At 41.3% G+C, this 19,620-nt stretch overlaps 1 protein-coding gene across 2 annotated transcripts in view; it reads right to left on the bottom strand.

Moving 5' to 3' along the window:
• Positions 1-1,723: 1,723 nt before the first annotated feature.
• CLNK (cytokine dependent hematopoietic cell linker) overlaps positions 1,724-19,620 on the bottom strand; it is a 258,741-nt gene continuing 240,844 nt past the window's right edge. For both annotated transcript variants that reach the window (XM_073610079.1, XM_073610087.1), the window contains exon 16: positions 1,724-2,888. In XM_073610079.1, coding sequence (XP_073466180.1) covers positions 2,757-2,888 — 132 coding nt within the window. In that variant the 3' untranslated portion in view covers positions 1,724-2,756. The remainder of the gene's footprint in view (positions 2,889-19,620) is intronic.

Genomic DNA, 19,620 nt, shown 5'->3' with positions numbered 1-19,620 from the left:
CTCCCATCCTTTTTGCTGCCAAAGACGGTTCCATCTTTGCATGTATTTAGATCTGCAATTGCCATCGTGTTCAGCTATGGTCTCAGACTTGGAGGGTTTGAAAGTTCAGTGAGAGCTAACCTAAGCACACTGGTAACTTTGAGAGCTATCACCAGAGGCATGCCTTAAATGCAGCATATACTGCATATATGCTAATAGGCTGAATGTAAATGAAAACACTACAGATCAGTGTTGATATGGTTTTCCTTAAGGATTTATTCATCTTTATTGGATATTTCTGACTTTTGGCATAGGATACATTTTCATTTTAAATATCAACATTGTAATCAAACAATAGTTATTTTTTGACAATCCAATATAAGCCTTCTTGAAAAATCTCCTTCCAAGTTGTGAGTGCTGCATGTCTGCTGGCTCTGATTCCTAAACTTCCTGAAAATTACTGCATGCTTTGCAGCTTCTCCGCATTTTACTTTTAATTTAGAAGTAAAATATCCCATGCTAGCTTGTCTCCCTGCAGTAATTACTGTACTGACTGCCTCCTGCTCTCAGCACCTCTGTTGTTCAGAAGGCAGACTCTATGAAATACGTGACACAGCAATGCACAGGGAACAGAATAAAGGGTTATGCTAAAAGAACAAAGTGTTCATTAAGTGAATTTTAAGCAAATTTAAAAAAACATAGCTTAAACCAGTTCCGTTATTTAGCACGATCAGTGCAATGTATTTGGAAATAACAAGCATTATAAGAAAAATTATACCTATAGTATTATACTTTTGAAATTCCTGTATTTTACCAAAGTATCTAAGGAAAAATAAAGAATTTGAGACCAAGTTTAAATACCATTTTATTTTAAGACTTTATTGATCTGGAGTTATCTTTATGGAAGTATTTTTTCAAAATGTGGATTTTTGAGAAACAAAAACATGTTATTGGTCTTGCAAGAATTTTATGACCAATATTTTTACCTGCAGTTCTTTCCTACCACTGACCATGCACCTTCACATTTTGTCTGTTACAACAATGTATTACCTATTTGGTTGAGCCATTCTAAGGGTCTGTGAAGATGGCTCTTTTGTCATTCCATTTTCCAAAGTTGAAGGATGGAGGGCGAGATGAATGCTTGCAGAGAGTGCAGCTGCTAGTAAAAAGGCTTTTGTCTAAGGAAGGATGGGTCAAAGTACAATATATCCTATTTTTGTTATTTTCATTACATCATTCTATCTTGTGAGTTCTGTTTTTGACATTAATGTAAGCAGGACTAGCACAGTAGGCCTATAGACTTGTGGCAGAAATACACTAAATAGGATCCTTATTGTAAAATGATCAACCTATTCATTTGAATTTATGTGCTTCATTTTATATTTTTATGCCACCCTATTCTTAGCCAGGTTAGAACAAATTAAACTAGAAATTGTTCTTTACTCAGAAGACGTTAGTGGAGAGTTGTTGCTTTAGACCGCAAAGGTTATGTGTCTACAAGCTATAGGGATGGAAATCCAGCCCATGAAATAGAACCTTCATCTTTGTATGTTTTGTAGAACAGATAAAAGGGAGGGAAAAAGCACAGTGTGCACACATTCACGAGTAGTTAGTCCTTTTTTTTTTTTTTACCTCCTAGTTTGTCACAAAGGATTTACAATTCATTTAAGTTAGAAACATGCAATGCATGATTGAAAGCTCTGTTGTATTCTGTTGGTCGTCCCCCCCCCCCCCCCCCCCCCCATTTTCTAATTTCTCCACTAATTGGAAACTGTATTGAGATTGTGAAGAAGGAAACCCAACAATTCTTGTGTAAATGTTTAAAACAACCAACTTTATAGTAGTTTCCCTTTAATGTTCTTGACATTACTTAAATCTAAGTTGTTCAAATTGGACGTTTAATGGTTTTATTAATTTGCAGTTTTAGTAAATCTATGATACTACTGGAGGCAAATTGTTCTACTCTAGATCCAAATGGATTTTAGTTTAGTGTTTCTCATCTCATCCATTTGTTTTGTAGGCAGTGTTTTGTTTGAGCTATTTATAAAATTGAAGCTGTTCTCACTGATAAATTGTTCAAAAATATTTTTACTAAACAATTACATTTGTGGTTATGAAATAAAACATTTTATAAAATTTAATAAAGTCTACAGTATAATTTGTTTTTAATTTAAACTGTTCTTTGATGGTTTTTTTCACAACACTGACACAAATTTCTGTCCCACATCTCTGTAATTACGCTGTTGGATAGGTTGAATAAATACACCAGTCCATCTAGTTAAACTTGTGTGGGCATGGGTGTATGTAAATAATTATTATGCCTTTACCTTTTCCCATATACCTGTATATTTTGTTTGCTAAGATGCCATCTGTGTAGCTGATGCTACATACAATTTGTACTGTGCTTTCAGTGGGTGAATCTTTTCCTAAAGAAAATAGTTCATTTGGACCAGCTTGATCTGAATGAACTATTTTAAGTTAAATCAAACCTGGAGCTCAGCTTTTAGTAAGCCCTGTATGGTCAAGAACAGCGGTACTTTAATTCCCCGTAGTAGAAGTAAATTATGAATAAGATAAACTAAAATGCATTTTTGCTAGTAGATACCCACAACAATAAGAATAAATAAAAAAAGCTATAGCAAATTATAAAATCCTATTTTTTTTTTTTTTTATCTTGAATTTGCACTGCACAAATATCAGTCATTAGGTGGTTTTGGGTAACTGGCATGCTTTTGTTCAGATTTGGCAATATTTTAAGTGAAATGTTCTGCAAAGAGTCAATCGGTCAGAAGAGGAGGGCGGGTTAGAAAACAATGCCTTCCCTGACAATTTCTTCTGCTTTTTCCATCAACAAGCAATAGAGGCGACTTCTTGTAAAACTCAATAATGTTATTCACAGATTCAAATTTCTGTAAGAAAAAAAAAATATATGCTGGTTACAAATTGTAAATTTGTTCTAAATGTTCCATTAGTTATACTAAACTTCATTTAAAATAGGATGCATAGTGTTGTAATATAGATCTCCTATATGTAACTAAAATGTACAGGTCGCACACTTTACTGCCACTTCTGCCTAGAGCCCTTTATAAGGTACTTAGGCTCTTCCTCCCACCCTTTTGCCACAAAGACTTGACTGCATCTCCCAGGTTGCTCAGTATTCCTTCTTGGACACACCCCATTTCCACACCCCACTCAGTGAGTACCCACGTAGAAATACCCTGACCCATAGCACTGGGGGAACTAGGATAAAAGGAGCCATGCAAAATCTCAGGCAACATTTTCTGTGCTGAGGGCCAGCACAGCACTCAATCTTTTAGTGTCAATGCTTTCCTTGCACTAGAGCAGGACCCAGTTTTAACATAGTCTCTACACCTGATTCTAGCTTTGTCCCAGGCACACAACAGGTGGCCTACCTGACTATGACAGATTTTTCTGCAACTACATCACAATTACATTAGTAACTATAATACAGCCATCACTATCCAGGGCTAAAAAACACCAGGCCTTCTGTAGCTTCACCATCTCTACCCGAGTCAAATCCCAATATGCCTGCCATAGAAGAATCAGACATAGATAAGAATGATGAGTACCCAGCAGCAGTAGTGTTTTTGAAGAGTCCACTGAGAATTTTTTTAGCCCCATGCTCCTATGCACCCGTTTCAGCTTCATGCTTGCTAATGTTGATATGCTCACTCATACTGTCCAAAAGACTTGGCATTGTTGCACTTAAATCCCCTCTGTCTTGCTATGCTCCTTTTGGGTACAAAGAAGCCTGCTTGGTTTTGCCTATTTGGTCACAAACTTATTAAAGATGTCACAGAAGAGAAGGTTCATCTTCTACAGCAGAAAGTAAAAAAAAAAAAAAAAAACGCAGGAGCTTCTACCTCCTTAAAATGCACAGCACTTCGGTGCTCTACCCAGGCTTTCAAGTTCAGCACTTCCTTTTTGGAGCAAGACTGGGCCCACAAAGCAAACCAACTCTTCTACCAAAACTCTCCTCCCAGTGAAGGGGCACCCACACTCCTATGAGTGGGAAGATGTACATTACAGTTTGCCTATCTCTGGGTTACAGATAACTCAGACCTGTAGATTCGTTCAGTGGTTTTAATGGGGTACAAAATAAAGTTTAAACACTATCCCATCACCACTTTCTTTCAATCCAACCAAAATCTTGACAAGGACAGTCAGATATTTAGAATTCCCTGAACCATCTTTTATTCTAGGGAGTAGTAGTTCCAGTACCTTTAGCGGACAGGTTAAAATTCTTCTATTGGAACCTGCGCACAGTACCATGGGGTATTCATCCTATCCTTGACCTAAAAGAAATGTCCTCAAATTCCAAAATTTTACATTCAAATCTGCGAGGGGAATACTTGGCATCTGTAGGCATCCAATGTGCCTATCTTTACATCCACATTTATCTTCATCAGCACTTTCTACACTGCAGCAAATGAAAGTCATTTCTAGTGTCACTGCTTTTTGGCCTGTACTATTCTTACAGGTTAGTCACAAATGTATTCCCACCTGTTCTAGCCCTTTTCAGAATTTGGGACATCAAAGTCACATCTTATCTAGAAAACCAGCATTTGAAGGACTCCTCTCCCTTCCCGCTATCTGCAAACCTCTACAAGGTAATTCAAATGCTCCAAGCTTTTGGTTGGTGATGAGCTTCCAAAAATCTGTTCTCTGACCTTCTCTTCGTCTACACACAGCCTGTCTTCCTTCCAGAGCACAAACTTAGAAATCGTGCTTGGGGCTTGAGATCAAAGACTCTGGTACCTTCTATGAGGAATCTAAGAAAGTATATCCTCTCTTGATAGAACAAATACGGTCAGATACTATTAATTTCTATCAAGACGATATGTGAAAATCTTCATATTTGTACCTTAGGTGACCTTTTGGCCTGGAGTTATGTTATCCCTTAAGCCTCTTGCACACGGGAGTAAAAAATGCCAAGTTTTTTACTGATTTAAAACAAAATGCATTGTTGTTTCTAGAACAATGTACACAGCACAGTAAAGATCAGTAATACAGTGTAGAGTACAGAGCTGTAAAACAAAAGCAGAATTTTACATTTGAACGCAGTAATTTTTGTGCATATGCATGTTTACACGAGTATAATTTAGTGTATTACGACACTGGCAATGAAGAAGAATTTTACTCGTCTATACACTTACGCACCTTTTACATGCCTATACTCAACATTACTCCAAGTCTTTTATACATTCATTTATTTATTTTTAACTCCTGGGACTTTGTCAACCCGTTCCTGAGTAAACATCAGTACATTTTAATGATCATGTGCAAGGGGCCCAATAGACCTTTGTGATTTTAGCTATATGTTAATTGTGGTATGGAATTGTACAAGACCGTCTTATGTTCATTCATTTACAGCATCAAGTATAGTCTTATGCTTGAAGGTTTGTCCTCTGTGGGCTCTGCTCCTCTGCCTGCCGAGATTTCTACTTAGATTTCTGCAAAATAGTATGGCAGCTTAATTCTAATTTGGATGGATTTAATTCTAGCTACATGGAACTTGGTCAATCATTATTGGTTGATGGAGATCACATATACATATGAATGTATTATGTTTATCATTTTGTATGTTATAGATCTTCATCCACTGACCATATTCTCCTAAGGAATTGAACATTGTTCATAAAATGCGTTAAGGAAAAAAATCCTGAGTCTATGAATTGTGTGAACTACTGTTAAACATAGATGGTATCAGGTTAAACTAGACTGGGATTTACAGAAAGTGGTCATATGTCTTTAAAATACGTTCTTTGTAAAAATGGTGGATATGTAATTTAATTACCAGCCTTAATATGCTGTCTTAAGTATTAATAATATTTTGTGATGTAATTAAAGTGAAAAGCTTTTACGATACAATCTTTGGTATTTTTATGGATCATGACTTCAATGTACCTGAAAAAGTCACATTAGTGTTGTATTCTGGAACTTGTGGTGGCCTCCATTAACCCAATTTCATTTGAGACCTGTCCAACACAACATTTTGTTTTGGCATGGAGCAAGCATGCTCTTTCTCTTTACCTACCCACGCTCCTATCCAGCAAAGCCAGGAATTCCCTAGTTTGGTGGATTTATAACCTGTATTTACAAATCTGTGAAGTTAGCAGTCAATGCAAACCTGTATTTGTTTCTTTCACTGTTATGTTGGAGTGAGAGTCACTGAGTGTTTTATCCTAAGCAATATTTGCTTCATTGGCACTGACATAATGTGGCAAAATGTCTACTCAGCACAATCAAGTTCTTTGTAGATCAAAGCATCGTTTGGTTGTGTCTGTGCCGTATTGAATGTCTCTACAGAAATGTTCCTGGTTGTGTCACTAAGGTCCTGGTTGTGTCACTAAGGGCACACTGTTTGCTACATAAGTATGGTTGTGATAGTGGTATGGCATGTGTCTTTGCAGATGTCAACCTAGTCATCTCACTTAATTTAACCACTTCAGCCCCGGAAGGATTTACCCCCTTCCTGACCAAGCCATTTTTTGCGATACGGCACTGCGTCACTTTTACTGACAATTGTGCTGTCATGCAATATTGTACCTAAACAAAATTTATGTATTATTTTTCCCACAAATAGAGCTTTCTTTTGGTGGTATTTGATCACCTATGCGGTTTTTTTTTTTTGCACTAGAAACAAAAGAATGACAATTTCGAAAAAAACACAATTTTTTTTACTGTTTTCTATAATAAATATCCCAGAATAAAAAAAACAAAAACAAAGGCCGATATATATTCTAATACATATTTTTGGTAAAAAATTGCAATAAGCGTATATTTATTGGTTTGCGCATAAGTTATCGGGACTGCAACAGTGCAGCGGACAGATTGGACACTTTTGACACATTTTCGGGACCATTGTCATTTATACAGTGATCAGTGCTATACAAATGCACTGATTACTGTATAAATATCACTGGCAGGGAAGGGGTTTATGAGGTGATCAAGGGGTTAAATGTGTTCCCTTACTGTGTGTTCTATCTGTGGGGGGATGGGACTGACTTGGGGAGGAGACCGATCGTTGTTCCTATATACTAGGAACACATGATCTGTCTTCTTTCCCCTGAAAGGATGTGGATTTGTGTGTTTACACACAAAAATCCCCATTCTCGCTCTGTCCGGAGCGATCGCGGCTGCTGGGCATGCGCATTGGCTCCTTAGGGACGCGGTACAGCTACCGCGATTTGCGCAGGAGTGCCAATCGACGGCGGGCAGTCGGCAAGTGCTTAAAGAAGTGCTTTTTTTTCTGAAAATCAAGTCAGCTGACTTTTAGGAAACGCTCACCTGTCACAGGATCCAGTGCTGTGCCCACCCGAGAGGGCACCAGGTACCATCTATGGGCACCAGCATCTTAATTGTGGGTACCCGACTGTGACAGCTTGTGGCTTCTCAGCCGTCTGAGCATTGTGTATAATCTCAGTCCTCTGGGATCTGTGACACGTCCCAAAAGACTGCGGGGAGGGAGAGGATAAGGAGAACTTCCGCTCTGGTTGCCTGAGTGGAAGTGGGAACTGGAATGAGTCAAAACCAAGTACCTGCCTCCCCCCCTTTTACCAAAAAAAAAAAAAAAAAAGAGTGATAGTGTTATTAAAATATATTCAACATGGCAATTATGAGTCCTGGGTGTAATATCTAAACATATATCATGGTTTTAAGAATACTTATAGAAAAACCACATTTCTTTCTCTCTCTGGTTTATAGAGTAAAAAAAAAAAAATAGGGTACAGTATCTCCTCAAGTGCATACACACCTCACATTTTTGTAAATATTTTATTTTATTAACTTTTCACGTGACAGCATTGAAGAAATTACACTTTGCTACAATGTAAAGTAGCGAGTGTACAACTTGTATAAAAGTGTAAATTTGCTGTCCCCTCAAAATAACTCAACACACAGCCATTAATGGCGACAAAAGTGAGTACACTCCAAGTGAAAATGTCCAAATTGGGCCCAATTGGCCATTTTCCCTCCTTGGTGTCAAGGTCTCAGGTTTGAATGGGAAGCAGGTGTGTTTAAGGATCTAAAGGATCTGAAAAAAAAGAATTGTTGCTCTATATAAAGATGGCCTAGGCTATAAGAAGATTGCCAAAGCCCTGAAACTGAGCTGCAGCATGGAGGCCAAGACCATATAGTAGTTTAACAGGACAAGTTCCACTCAGAACAGGCCTCGCCATGGTCGACCAAAGAAGTTGAGTGCATGTGCTCAGCGTCATATCCAGAGGTTGTCTTTGAAAAATAGATGTATAAGTGCTGACAGCATTGCTGCAGTGGTTGAAGGGTTGTGGGGGTCAGCCTGTCAGTGCTCAGACCATCAAATTGGTCTGCATGCCTGCCGCTCCAGAAGGAAGCCTCTTCTAAAGATGATGCACAAGAAAGTATTCAAACAGTTCACTGAAGACAAGCAGACTAAGGACATGGATTACTGGAACCAGGTCCTGTGGATTGATGAGAACAAGATAAACTTATTTGGTTCAGATGGTGTCAAGCATGTGCGGCGGGAACCAGTTGAGAAGTACAAAGACAAGTGTGTCTTGCCTACAGTCAAGCATGGTGGTGGGAGTGTCATGGTCTGAGGCTGCATGAGTGCTGCCGGCACTGGGGAGCTACATTTCATTGAGGGAACCATGAATGCCAACATGTACTGTGACATACTGAAGCAGAGCATGATCCCCTCCTTTCGGAGACTGGGCCGCTGAGCAGTATTCCAACATAACAACCCCAAACACACCTCCAAGACGACCACTGCCTTGCTAAAGAAGATTAGGGTAAAGGTGATGGACTGGCCAAGCATGTCTCCAGACCTAAACCCTATTGAGCATCTGTGGGGCATCCTCAAATAGAAGGTGGAGGAGCGCAAGGTCTCTAACATCAACCAGCTCCGTGATGTCGTCATGGAAGAGTGGAAGAGGACTCCAGTGGCAACCTGTGAAGCTCTGGTAAACTCCATGCCCAAGAGGTTAAGTTAATGCTGGAAAATAAGGGTGACCACACAAACTATTGACACTTTGGGCCCAATTTGGACATTTTCACTTAAGGGTATACTACCTTTTGTTGCCAGCGGTTTTGACATTAATGGCTGTGTGTTGAGTTATTTTGAGGGGACAGCAAATTTACACTGTTATACATGCTGTAAACTCACTACTTTACATTGTAGCAAAGTGTCATTTCTTCAGTGTTGTCACATGAAAAGATATAATAAAATAGTCACAGAAATGTGAGGGGTATACTCATATTTGTGAGATACTGTATGTTTAAGATATATCTAAGAGCCCTTTCACACTGAGGCAGTTTTCAGCCGTTTTATCACTAGAAATAGCGCCAGAAAACTGCCTCCCATGCCACTGGAGTGTGAAAGCCTAAGTACTTTCACACTGGGGCGGTGCACTTGTGGGATGTTAGAAAAAGTCATGCAAGCAGCATCTTTGGGGCAGTTTGGGAACGCTGTATACAGCGCACCCAAATATATATAATGTGCCTGATTGGGTTACTATACTATTTGCTCTTATAGGCGCATTTAATGTGAGCCTGATACGGGCACCGTCTCATGGTACGGACCCAACATCTTTAGGCTCCTGTGTTGAAACTGCTTTTTTGTCATCTGATGGCCTTTAAATTCCTGGCAGAATGCCGACTGCTACACCACTCTAACCCCTATGGCCCTAGGGAGTGCCCCAAAACTAATGGTGCCTTCTTTGGCTATCAGGACACATCCCCTTCCCCCTTTTTTCTTTTTTTTTTTTGTCTTTTTAGGCTGCCCTTCTGCTGCACCAGGTTCATGAACAATCGCCATCACCACAAACTAAGGATGACTGGGGGCCCTGAGCTGTTTTTCCTCTGTGCCTTTTCTTTGGCATATGGTCCATAAGTATTAACATGGTGGCAATGTTTATACTAAAAAATATATATATATATATATATATTAATGTGACTAGCAATGATTTTATTAATAGTATTATGCTTGGGTGCGCGCTTGATGGCCCTTATATTTGAGTAAGAGACTCTGCAGGAAACTAGTAACTCCATGATACCTGATTGTGTCAGCAGGTTTCCCCTGCAGACTTGCAGTAACTCATAGGGGCCCTGGGTTAAGTACCAGGGCTTCTCCCATGATCAGGAGATCATGGGAGAGTCCTGCTCTCATGATAGGTGACCCGAGGCTCTAATGTGTACTGCCCCAATTTAAAACTGGATGCCTTTCTACAAGAGGTAGTAACGAAACTCACACTTTTCCAGTTCAAGCTCCTGATATTGGGAGGAGACTTTAATGTCCCCTTAGACCCACTGCTAGACACCTCTACGGGGACCTCCTCCCTTTTCTGCGCTCCACCAGATTAAACTCCAATTAGCCTCCCTTGACAGTTGAAGAACCCTCTTTCCCTGGGACAGGGATTACACGTTGTTTTCCCCACCTCACAATTGATATATGAGGATAGATTACCTCGTTATCTCCCAATCAGATCTGTCCTATCCCCATGGTGCTTCTATCGAGAGCCTGGTTCTTTCGGATCACCACCTTATCACCCTCACCTTGGTTTTGACAGTTTTTGTCACCTCCACCAAGCTCTGGAGGCTGGATGCGTCCCTTCTCGCGCATCCTGGAGACTCTGCTATCCTGAGACAGGGACTTTTTCCTCCATAACGATACCCCTGATGTCTCCTTCATAACACAATGGAAGGGCCCACAAGTGTGTCATGAAAGGCCAGTTACTATCTATATTGGCACGGCGGAAACGGGAACATCAAGCATTGATTCTTGCATTGTCCACCAAGATTTGCTCCTTGGAAGCGTAACATAAACGTTCGTTAGCAGTCAAGACTTCGCAGGAATTGCAGGAACTGCGCTCACAGCTAGCAGAAGAACTATTTAAAAGGGCACACTGTTGCAGTGTCTTATCCTGAAGGCTGTTCTATGAACAGGGGAACAAATCAGGCAGACTACTTGCTAGGACTACTCAGCAACGTAAACTTAACTCCATGGTTCATCATATCGTGGACGCCTCAGGCCTGATCCACAGCAAGAATGAAGACATTGCTCGCCAGTTCCAAGGCTTCTATAACAACTTATACAATCTCCAAGCAGGGACCTCAGACCCGTTCTGCCTTCCATGTGAGCTACTCTGATCCAAGAATTTCTGAGCTCATATAGCCCTCGGCCTTATTGGCCACTGATTCCCAGGCCTTAGAGGCCCGTTGTCATCAGAGGAATTTCTGGCGGCACTAAAAGCCACAAGGCCGGGCAAGAGTCCTTGCCCTGATGGCTTTACGGCCCAATGCTATAAAAGCTTCTCGGACCTACTAGCACCAAGCTTCCTTAAGTCGTTCAACTCGCTCTCCACTAATCCCTGCAGATTGGAGAGGTTGCTAGAAGCTTATATTTCTGTGATCGCCAAAGATGGGAAGGATCCCACTAATGTTGCTAGCTGCCACCTGATCTGGTTCCTTAACGTGGATGTTAAGCTTGTTGCCAAAATTCTAGCAACCCGATTATCCCTTCATGTACCTGCCTGGGTGGGCCTGGACCAGGTGGGGTTTGTCCCTGGTAGAGAGGGACAAACCCTATTAAAGCTCTGAACCTACACCACTGGCCCATGTCTACTCAGCAGGAGGGATTCTTTCTGGCAATGGATGCAGAGAAGGCGTTTGACAGAGTGGCATGGGACTATATGGGCACGGTTTTGGGCTTCTTGGGGCTCAGGCCGTGTATGCGAGCTTTTATTATGTCCCTGTATGCTAACCCTAGCGCAAAAGGCAAGGTCAATGGGCGCCTGTCTGGCGCCTTCTCCATCCATGAAGGAACCAGCAAGGTTTGCCCTCTCTTCCCTTTGCTTTATATCCTTACACTTGAACCCCTTCTCAGGTGCATCTGAGCTAATATGGATATTAGAGGCATACATGTACGGGATCGTGAATTCAAGACAGCGGCTTTTGCAGACGATGTTCCCCTTTTCCTCTCCTCGCCGTTAATGTCTTTACCCAACCTCCTGCAAATTCTTGAATGCTTCAGAATCCTGTCCAATCTGAAAATCAACTACTCCAAATATTTTGCCTTAAATGTTTCCCTGCCCTTGGATATGGCGAAGCAAAGCCAAAGCAAAGCCAGCAGCAATTTCCCTTTCAGTGGAAGGATGGTGCCATCTCGTACTTAGGTATTCAGCTCCCTGCTAATCTATCTGAGCTATACAGTAGAAACTTCCTGGCTGAGCTACAAACTATTTGTCAGGATCTACAGAGGTGGGACAGGTCCACCACCTCTTGGTTTGGGCGATCGTCTATCATTAAGATGACAATCCTCCCACATTTGCTGTACAAAATCCAAACACTGCCGATCCGTCTTCTACCTGCATTCTTTGCGCTGTATAAGTCTATCTTTCGAACATTTCTTTGGTGCAACAAACCTGCACAGATACGCTGGACGAGGTTGGTCCTGCCAAAAGCAAGTGGAGGTATTGGCCTCCCGGACCTTCAGCGCTATTACTGGGCGGTTAATAGTTACATAGTTACATAGTAGGTGAGGTTGAAAAAAGACAAAGTCCATCAAGTCCAACCTATGTGTGTGATTATACAGTAGGGCAAAAAAGTATTTAGTCAGCCACCAATTGTGCAAGTTCTCCCACTTAAAAAGATGAGAGAGACCTGTAATTGTCATCATAGGTATACCTCAACTATGAGAGACAAAATGTGGAAACAAATCCAGACAATCACATGTCTGATTTGGAAAGAATTTATTTGCAAATTATGGTGGAAAATAAGTATTTTGTCAATATCAAAAGTTCATCTCAATACTTTGTTACATATCCTTTGTTGGCAATGACAGAGGTCAAAAGTTTTCTGTAAGTCTTCACAAGGTTGTCGCACACTGTTGCTGGTATGTTGGCCCATTCCTCCATGCAGATCTCCTCTAGAGCAGTGATGTTTTGGGGCTGTTGCTGGGCAACATGGACTTTCAACTCCCTCCAAAGGTTTCCTATGGGGTTGAGATCTTCAGACTGGCTAGGCCACTCCAGGACCTTGAAATGCTTCTTACGAAGCCACTGCTTCGTGGCCCGGGCAGTGTGTTTGGTATCATTGTCATGCTGAAAGACCCAGCCACGTTTTCATCTTCAATGCCCTTGCTGATGGGGGGAGGTTTGCACTCAAAATCTCACAATACATGGCCTCATTCATTCTTTCATGTACACGGATCAGTTTTCCTGTTCCCTTTGCAGAGAAACAGCCTCAAAGCATGATGTTGCCACCCCCATGCTTCACAGTAGGTATGGTGTTCTTTGGTTGCAACTCAGCATTCTCTCTCCTCCAAACACGACGAGTTGTGTTTCTACCAAACAGTTCTACTTTGGTTTCATCAGACCATATGACATTCTCCCAATCCTCTTCTGGATCATCCAAATGCTCTCTAGCAAACCTCAGACCGGCTCGGACATGTACTGGCTTGAGCAGGGGGATACGTCTGGCACTGCAGGATCTGAGTCCCTGGCGGCGTAGTGTGTTACTGATGGTAGCCTTTGTTACGTTGGTCCCAGCTCTCTGCAGGTCATTCACTAGGTCCCCCCGTGTGGTTCTGGGATTTTTGATCACCGTTCTTGTGATCATTTTGACCCCACGGGGTGAGATCTTGCGTGGAGCCCCAGATCGAAGGAGATTATCAGTAGTCTTGTATGTCTTCCATTTTCTAATTATTGCTCCCACAGTTGATTTCTTCACACCAAGCTGCTTGCTTATTACAGATTCAGTCTTCCCAGCCTGGTGCAGGTCTACAATTTTGTTTCTGGTGTCCTTCGACAGCTCTTTGGTCTTCACCATAGTGGAGTTTGGAGTGTGACTGTTTGAGGTTGTGGACAGGTGTCTTTTATACTGATAACAAGTTCAAACAGGTGCCATTAATACAGGTAATGAGTGGAGGACAGAGGAGCCTCTTAAAGAAGAAGATACAGGTCTGTGAGAGACAGAAATCTTGTTTGTAGGTGACCAAATACTTATTTTCCACCATAATTTGCAAATAGATTCTTTCAAAAATCAGACAATGTGATTGTCTGGATTTGTTTCCACATTTTGTCTCTCATAGTTGAATTATACCTATGATGACAATTACAGGCCTCTCTCATCTTTTTAAGTGGGAGAACTTGCACAATTGGTGGCTGACTAAATACTTTTTCGCCCCACTGTATGTCAGTATTACATTTGTAGTCGTTCAGGTGCTTATCTAATAGTTGCAGTCGTTCAGGTGCTTATCTAATAGTTTCTTGAAACTAGCAATGCCCCTCGCTGAGACCGACGCCTGTGGAAGGGAATTCCACATCCTTGCCGCTCTTACAGTAAAGAGCCCTCTACGTAAATTAAGGGTAAACCTCTTTTCTTCTAATTTTAATGAGTGGCCACGAGTCTTGTTAAACTCCCTTCTGCGAAAAAGTTTTATCCCCATTGTGGGGTCACCAGTTTCGTATTTGTATATTGAAATCCTATCCCCTCTCAAGCGTCTCTTCTCCAGAGAGAATAAGTTCAGTGCTCGCAACCTTTCCTCATAATTTATATCCTTCAGACCCTTTTATTAGCTTTGTTGCCCTTTTTTGTACTCGCTCCATTTCCAGTACATCCTTCCTGAGGACTGGTGCCCAGAACTGGACAGCAGACTCTAGGTGAGGCCGGACCAGAGTCTTGTAGAGGATGGGGTAAACCGTTCAATCTCTGTATTTGCTGACGATACTAAGCTAAGCAGGGCAATAACTTCTCCGCAGGATGTGGAAACCTTGCAAAAAGATATGAACAAATGAATGGGGTAGGCAACTACATGGCAAATGAGTTTCAATGTAGAAAAATTTAAAATAATGCATTTGTGTGGCAAAAATATGAATGCAATCTATACACTGGGGGGAGAACATCTGGGAGAATCTAGGATGGAAAAGGACCTGGGGGTCCTAGTAGATGATAGGCTCAGCCATGACATGCTATGTCAAGCTGCTGCTAACAAAGCAAACATAATATTGGCATGCATTAAAAAGGGGATTAATTCCAGAGATAAAATGATAATACTCCCGCTCTACAAGACTCTGGTCCAGCCTCACCTAGAGTATGCTGTTCAACTGGACGATCATTTGCCTGATTTTCTTATAGTGTGTACCAGCCTTTAGACTGAGCAAATTTGGCATGTCTAAGCTGTAGATATTGCTAAAAGGAGCTAGTCTGTAGGAAAGTTATAGAGTCCACAAACTATGGTATATATTTTTGACTATCAATCAGTCCTGATATACTGACTAATTTCTTGAGGCCCTAAAATGCCAGGACACTACAAATAACCCTCAAATGACCCTTTTTTGGAAAGTAGACAGTCCAAGGTATTTAGTTCTTTGGAAAATTAAGACATTTAAAAAAAAAAATCATTTAAATAGGTTATTTCAAAATCATTTAAACAGGTTATTTCTCACACATAACATAGACCTACTTACAATTACACCCCAAAACACATTCTGCTATGCCTCCTGAGTATGGAGATGCCGCATATGTGAGACTGTTTAACCAGCCTAGCCACACAAAAAGTCCAAAATCCAAGGAGCAGATTCAGGCTTTCTAGGGGCATAAATTGTGCATCTATGTTCTTGACTACCTATCATATTTTTGGAGGCTCTGGAGCACCAGGACAGTGGAAACACACATAAAATTACCACATTTTGAAAACCAAACACCCCAAGGTATTTTCTAAGAGGTACGGTGAGTTTTTTGAAGGCTTCATTTTTCATCACAAGTTTTTGGAAAATGCAGGATGAAAATGAAAATTATTTTTTTCCCACAAAGTTTTGTATTTAATAAGATATTTCTCACATACAGCATGGGCATACTTAGAAGGAGTAGCAGAATGTGTTTTTGGTTGTAGTTCTGAATATATTTATATACACACACACACACACACACAGTTGTGCTTATAAGTTTACATACCCTGGCAGAATTTATGATTTCTTGGCCACTTTTCAAAGAATATGAATGATAACACAAAAACTTTTATTTCACTCGTGGTTAGTGTTTGGCTGAAGCCATTTATTATCAATCAACTGTGTTTACTCTTTTTAAATCATAATGGCAACAGAAACTACCCAAATGACCCTGATCAAAAGTTTACATACCCCAGTTCTTAATACTGTGTATTGCCCCCTTTAACATCAATGACACCTTGAAGTCTTTTGTGACATTTGTGGATGAGACTCTTTATCTTCTCAGATGGTAAAGCTGCCCATTCCTCTTGTCAAAAAGCATCCAGTTCCTGTCAATTCTTGGGCTGTTTTGCATTAACTGCATGTTTGAGATCTCCCCAGAGTGGCTCAATGATATTGAGGTCAGGAAACTGAGATGGCCACTTCAGAACCCTCACTTTATTCTGCTGTAGCCAATGACAGGTCGACTTGGCCTTGTGTTTTGGATCATTGTCATGCTGGAATGTCCAAGTACGTCCCATGCACAGCTTCCTGGCTGATGAATGCAAATGTTCCTCCAGTATTTTTTGATAACATACTGCTTGCATCTTGCCATCAATTTTGACCAAATTTCCTGAGTTCACACATCCCCAAAACATCAGCGATCTACCTTCGTGTTTCACAGTAGGAATGGTGTACCTTTCATCACAGGCCTTGTTGACTCCTCTCCAAATGTAGCGTTTATGGTTGTGGCCAAAAAGCTCAATTTTGGTCTCATCACTCCAAATGATATTGTGGCAGAAGGTTTGAGGTTTGTCTCTGTGCTGTTTGGCTTATTGTAAGCAGAATACTTTGTGGCATTTGTGTAGTAATGGATTTCTTCTGGCGACTCAACCATGCAGCCCATCTTTCTTCAAGTGCCTCCTTATTGTGCATTTTGAAACAGCCACACCACATGTTTTCAGAGAGTCCTGTATTTCACCTGAAGTTATTTGTGGGTTTTTCTTTGCATCCCGAACAATTTTCCTGGCAGTTGTGGCTGAAATTTGGTTTCAAAAGAACCCCTCATTTTCCACTTCTTGATTAGAGTTTGAACACTGCTGATTGGCATTCTCAATTCCTTGGATATCTTTTTATATTCCTTTCCTGTTTTATACAATTCAACTACCTTTTCCTGCAGATCCTTTGACAATTCTTTTGCTTTTCCCATGACTCAGAATCCAGAAACGTCAGTGCAACACTAGATGAAAGATGCAAGGGTCTGTCAGGAGTCCATAAACACATTGACCTTTTCTACATACACACTAATTACAAGCAAACAAATCACAGGTGAAGATGGTTACCTTTACTAGCCATTCAAACCCCTGTGTGTCAACTTGTGTGCATGTTATCATGCCAAAATCACCAGGGTATGTAAACTTTTGATCAGGGTAGTTTCTGTTGCCATTATGATTTAAAAAGAGTAAACAGTCAATTGATAATAAATGACTTCAGCCAAACACTAATCATGAGTGAAAGAAATGTTTTTGTGTTATCATTCATATTTTCTGAAAAATGGCCAAGAAATCATAAATTCTGTCAGGGTATGTAAACTTATGAGCACAACTGTATATACAACTGTATATACACCATATGTAAGAATTTTTCAGTGTTTTAAATGATTGTTTACTGAACATTGTATCTTGTGTATCACATAAATCAACCAAATGTATCAAAACCAATGTACTGTAATGTTCGCCCCAATATGATTGGTCAGGAAATATAGCTAGTGTCCCAATTCCAAGCCAAGAAAGCCTAGCCTACTGGTACATGGTTGCCCCTTGGAATGCCACAGTCTTTGGCCAAGAACTACTGGAAGCCATAGAAAGGAAGAACAAAACAGTTCCTGTAGTTACAGGAGTGCAGTTGTCCGTAGGCGAGGGCTGGGACTAGTGTTTCGCAGGAACATAGTCAGTTGGACGTGCAGATGTGTCAGTTCAGGCCCAGGCAGGGACATGGTCAGCAAACAGGCACAAGATCAGTCAAGGCAACAGGCAGAAACGGGGACAAAAAACAGTCCAGGGTTAGTACGGGTAGTAATCAGGAACACTGCTGGTTGGACTGGTCTGTGTAGCAGTGATTAGGAATGCTGTTGCTGGCTTACACTGGTCTGGAGACACTGGGGACTAGTGTGGCAGCAATCAGGGACACTTCTGCTGACTTAAAACACGGTTCTGGTGGCAATCAGAGACACCATTGCTGTCGATAATCAGAAACACTGTTGCTGGCCTACATTGGTCTGGTGACAGTAGGATAGGCGTGGTGGTGGCCAGGAAAACTGATGCTTGCTGCACTGGTCTGGTGTGGTGGCAATAAAGAACACGGATTCTAGCTACAATGGTCTGGTGACACTGTGGCTGATGTGGCGATTGGAGAACTGTGACTGGCTGCACTATCAGGGCTCAATCACATGGAGGGCAGTAAAACCTTGCGGTTGAGCCACAGTTTTACCTCAAAGGCTACCCCCTTTAGCTGCAAAGGCAGTGGCTGGGGGTGTACAGATGCCACCGCTTTGCTTTGCACCTGTGGCAGGAATTACACCCCCTGTATGTCCACTGATCATGACCTATTCAAGTGAATAGGGTTGCTCATGCGGGGTCCAAGGGGTTAAAGCAGGTAGTGGGGAGGTGACACTATGACTAGTGTGGCAGTGATCAGGGGAAAATGTAACTGGTATGGTGGTAATTAGGGGCACTGTAAGTGGTGTGGCGGTGAATAGGGACAATATGACGAGTGTGGTTTTAATTAGGGACACTGTAACTGGTGTGGCAGTGATTAGGAACAATGTGACGGTGATCAGGGACACTGTGACTGGTGCATTACATACTGTCACCAGTGTAATGCAGTGTCACCACAGTGACTCTGTACTACTCTGGAAGGGTGATTAGGATATATATTTTTTTTACACTGTGATTGATTTTACAGTGATCATCACTGTAAAAAGTAATTGTTTTTAAAATGCCATGAGTAGCTTTCCTTCATGATTTATTGTTTACTATTGTTATTGCTGTGATTGGCCACAGCTATCCCGTGATTTAGGGCCACTGTGATTGGTCCTGTTCTATGTGATCACTGTGACAAATCACAATAGTAAACACTGCTATAATGAATAGATGCCATTCATGACAATTGATTATTGGTGGACATGTAATCGCTGTGATTGGTTACAGTGATCACATGGTACCTGGGTCAATCACAGCGGTCCTGTATCGATAATTGTGATCACAGATTGCTCTGCTGCTTACCAGAGGATGTACAGGTATGTCCTCCCACAACAACAGAGCACCCGCCCGGGATTTATATACATTGGCTGTGTGGGCAGTGGTTAAAGAAAAACTTTTTTGTGAAAAAAAACAATCCCCTCTGGATTAGCAATGTTCATTGCAGGGATTTTAACCACTTCCCGCCCGCCATATAGCAGAATGATGGCTGCAAAGTGGTTTCAATATCCTGACTGGGCGTCATATGACATCCTCAGGATATTAAGTCGCTGTGGGCCCCCACTCGGCGATCGTTTGTTGTGGTGTGTCAGTCTGACACACCGCAACTCCGATCTAGGTAAAGAGTCTCTGTCCAAACACGGCTGATCACGATGTAAATAGGAAGAGCCGGTGATCTGCTTTTCCTCACTCGCATCTGACAGACGTGAGTAAAGGAGAGCCGATCGGCTGCTCTC

This window comes from Aquarana catesbeiana, linkage group LG01 (genome assembly GCF_042186555.1).
Source record: "Aquarana catesbeiana isolate 2022-GZ linkage group LG01, ASM4218655v1, whole genome shotgun sequence".
Lineage (NCBI taxonomy): Eukaryota > Metazoa > Chordata > Amphibia > Anura > Ranidae > Aquarana > Aquarana catesbeiana.
This window is presented reverse-complemented; position numbering and strand designations above follow the sequence as displayed.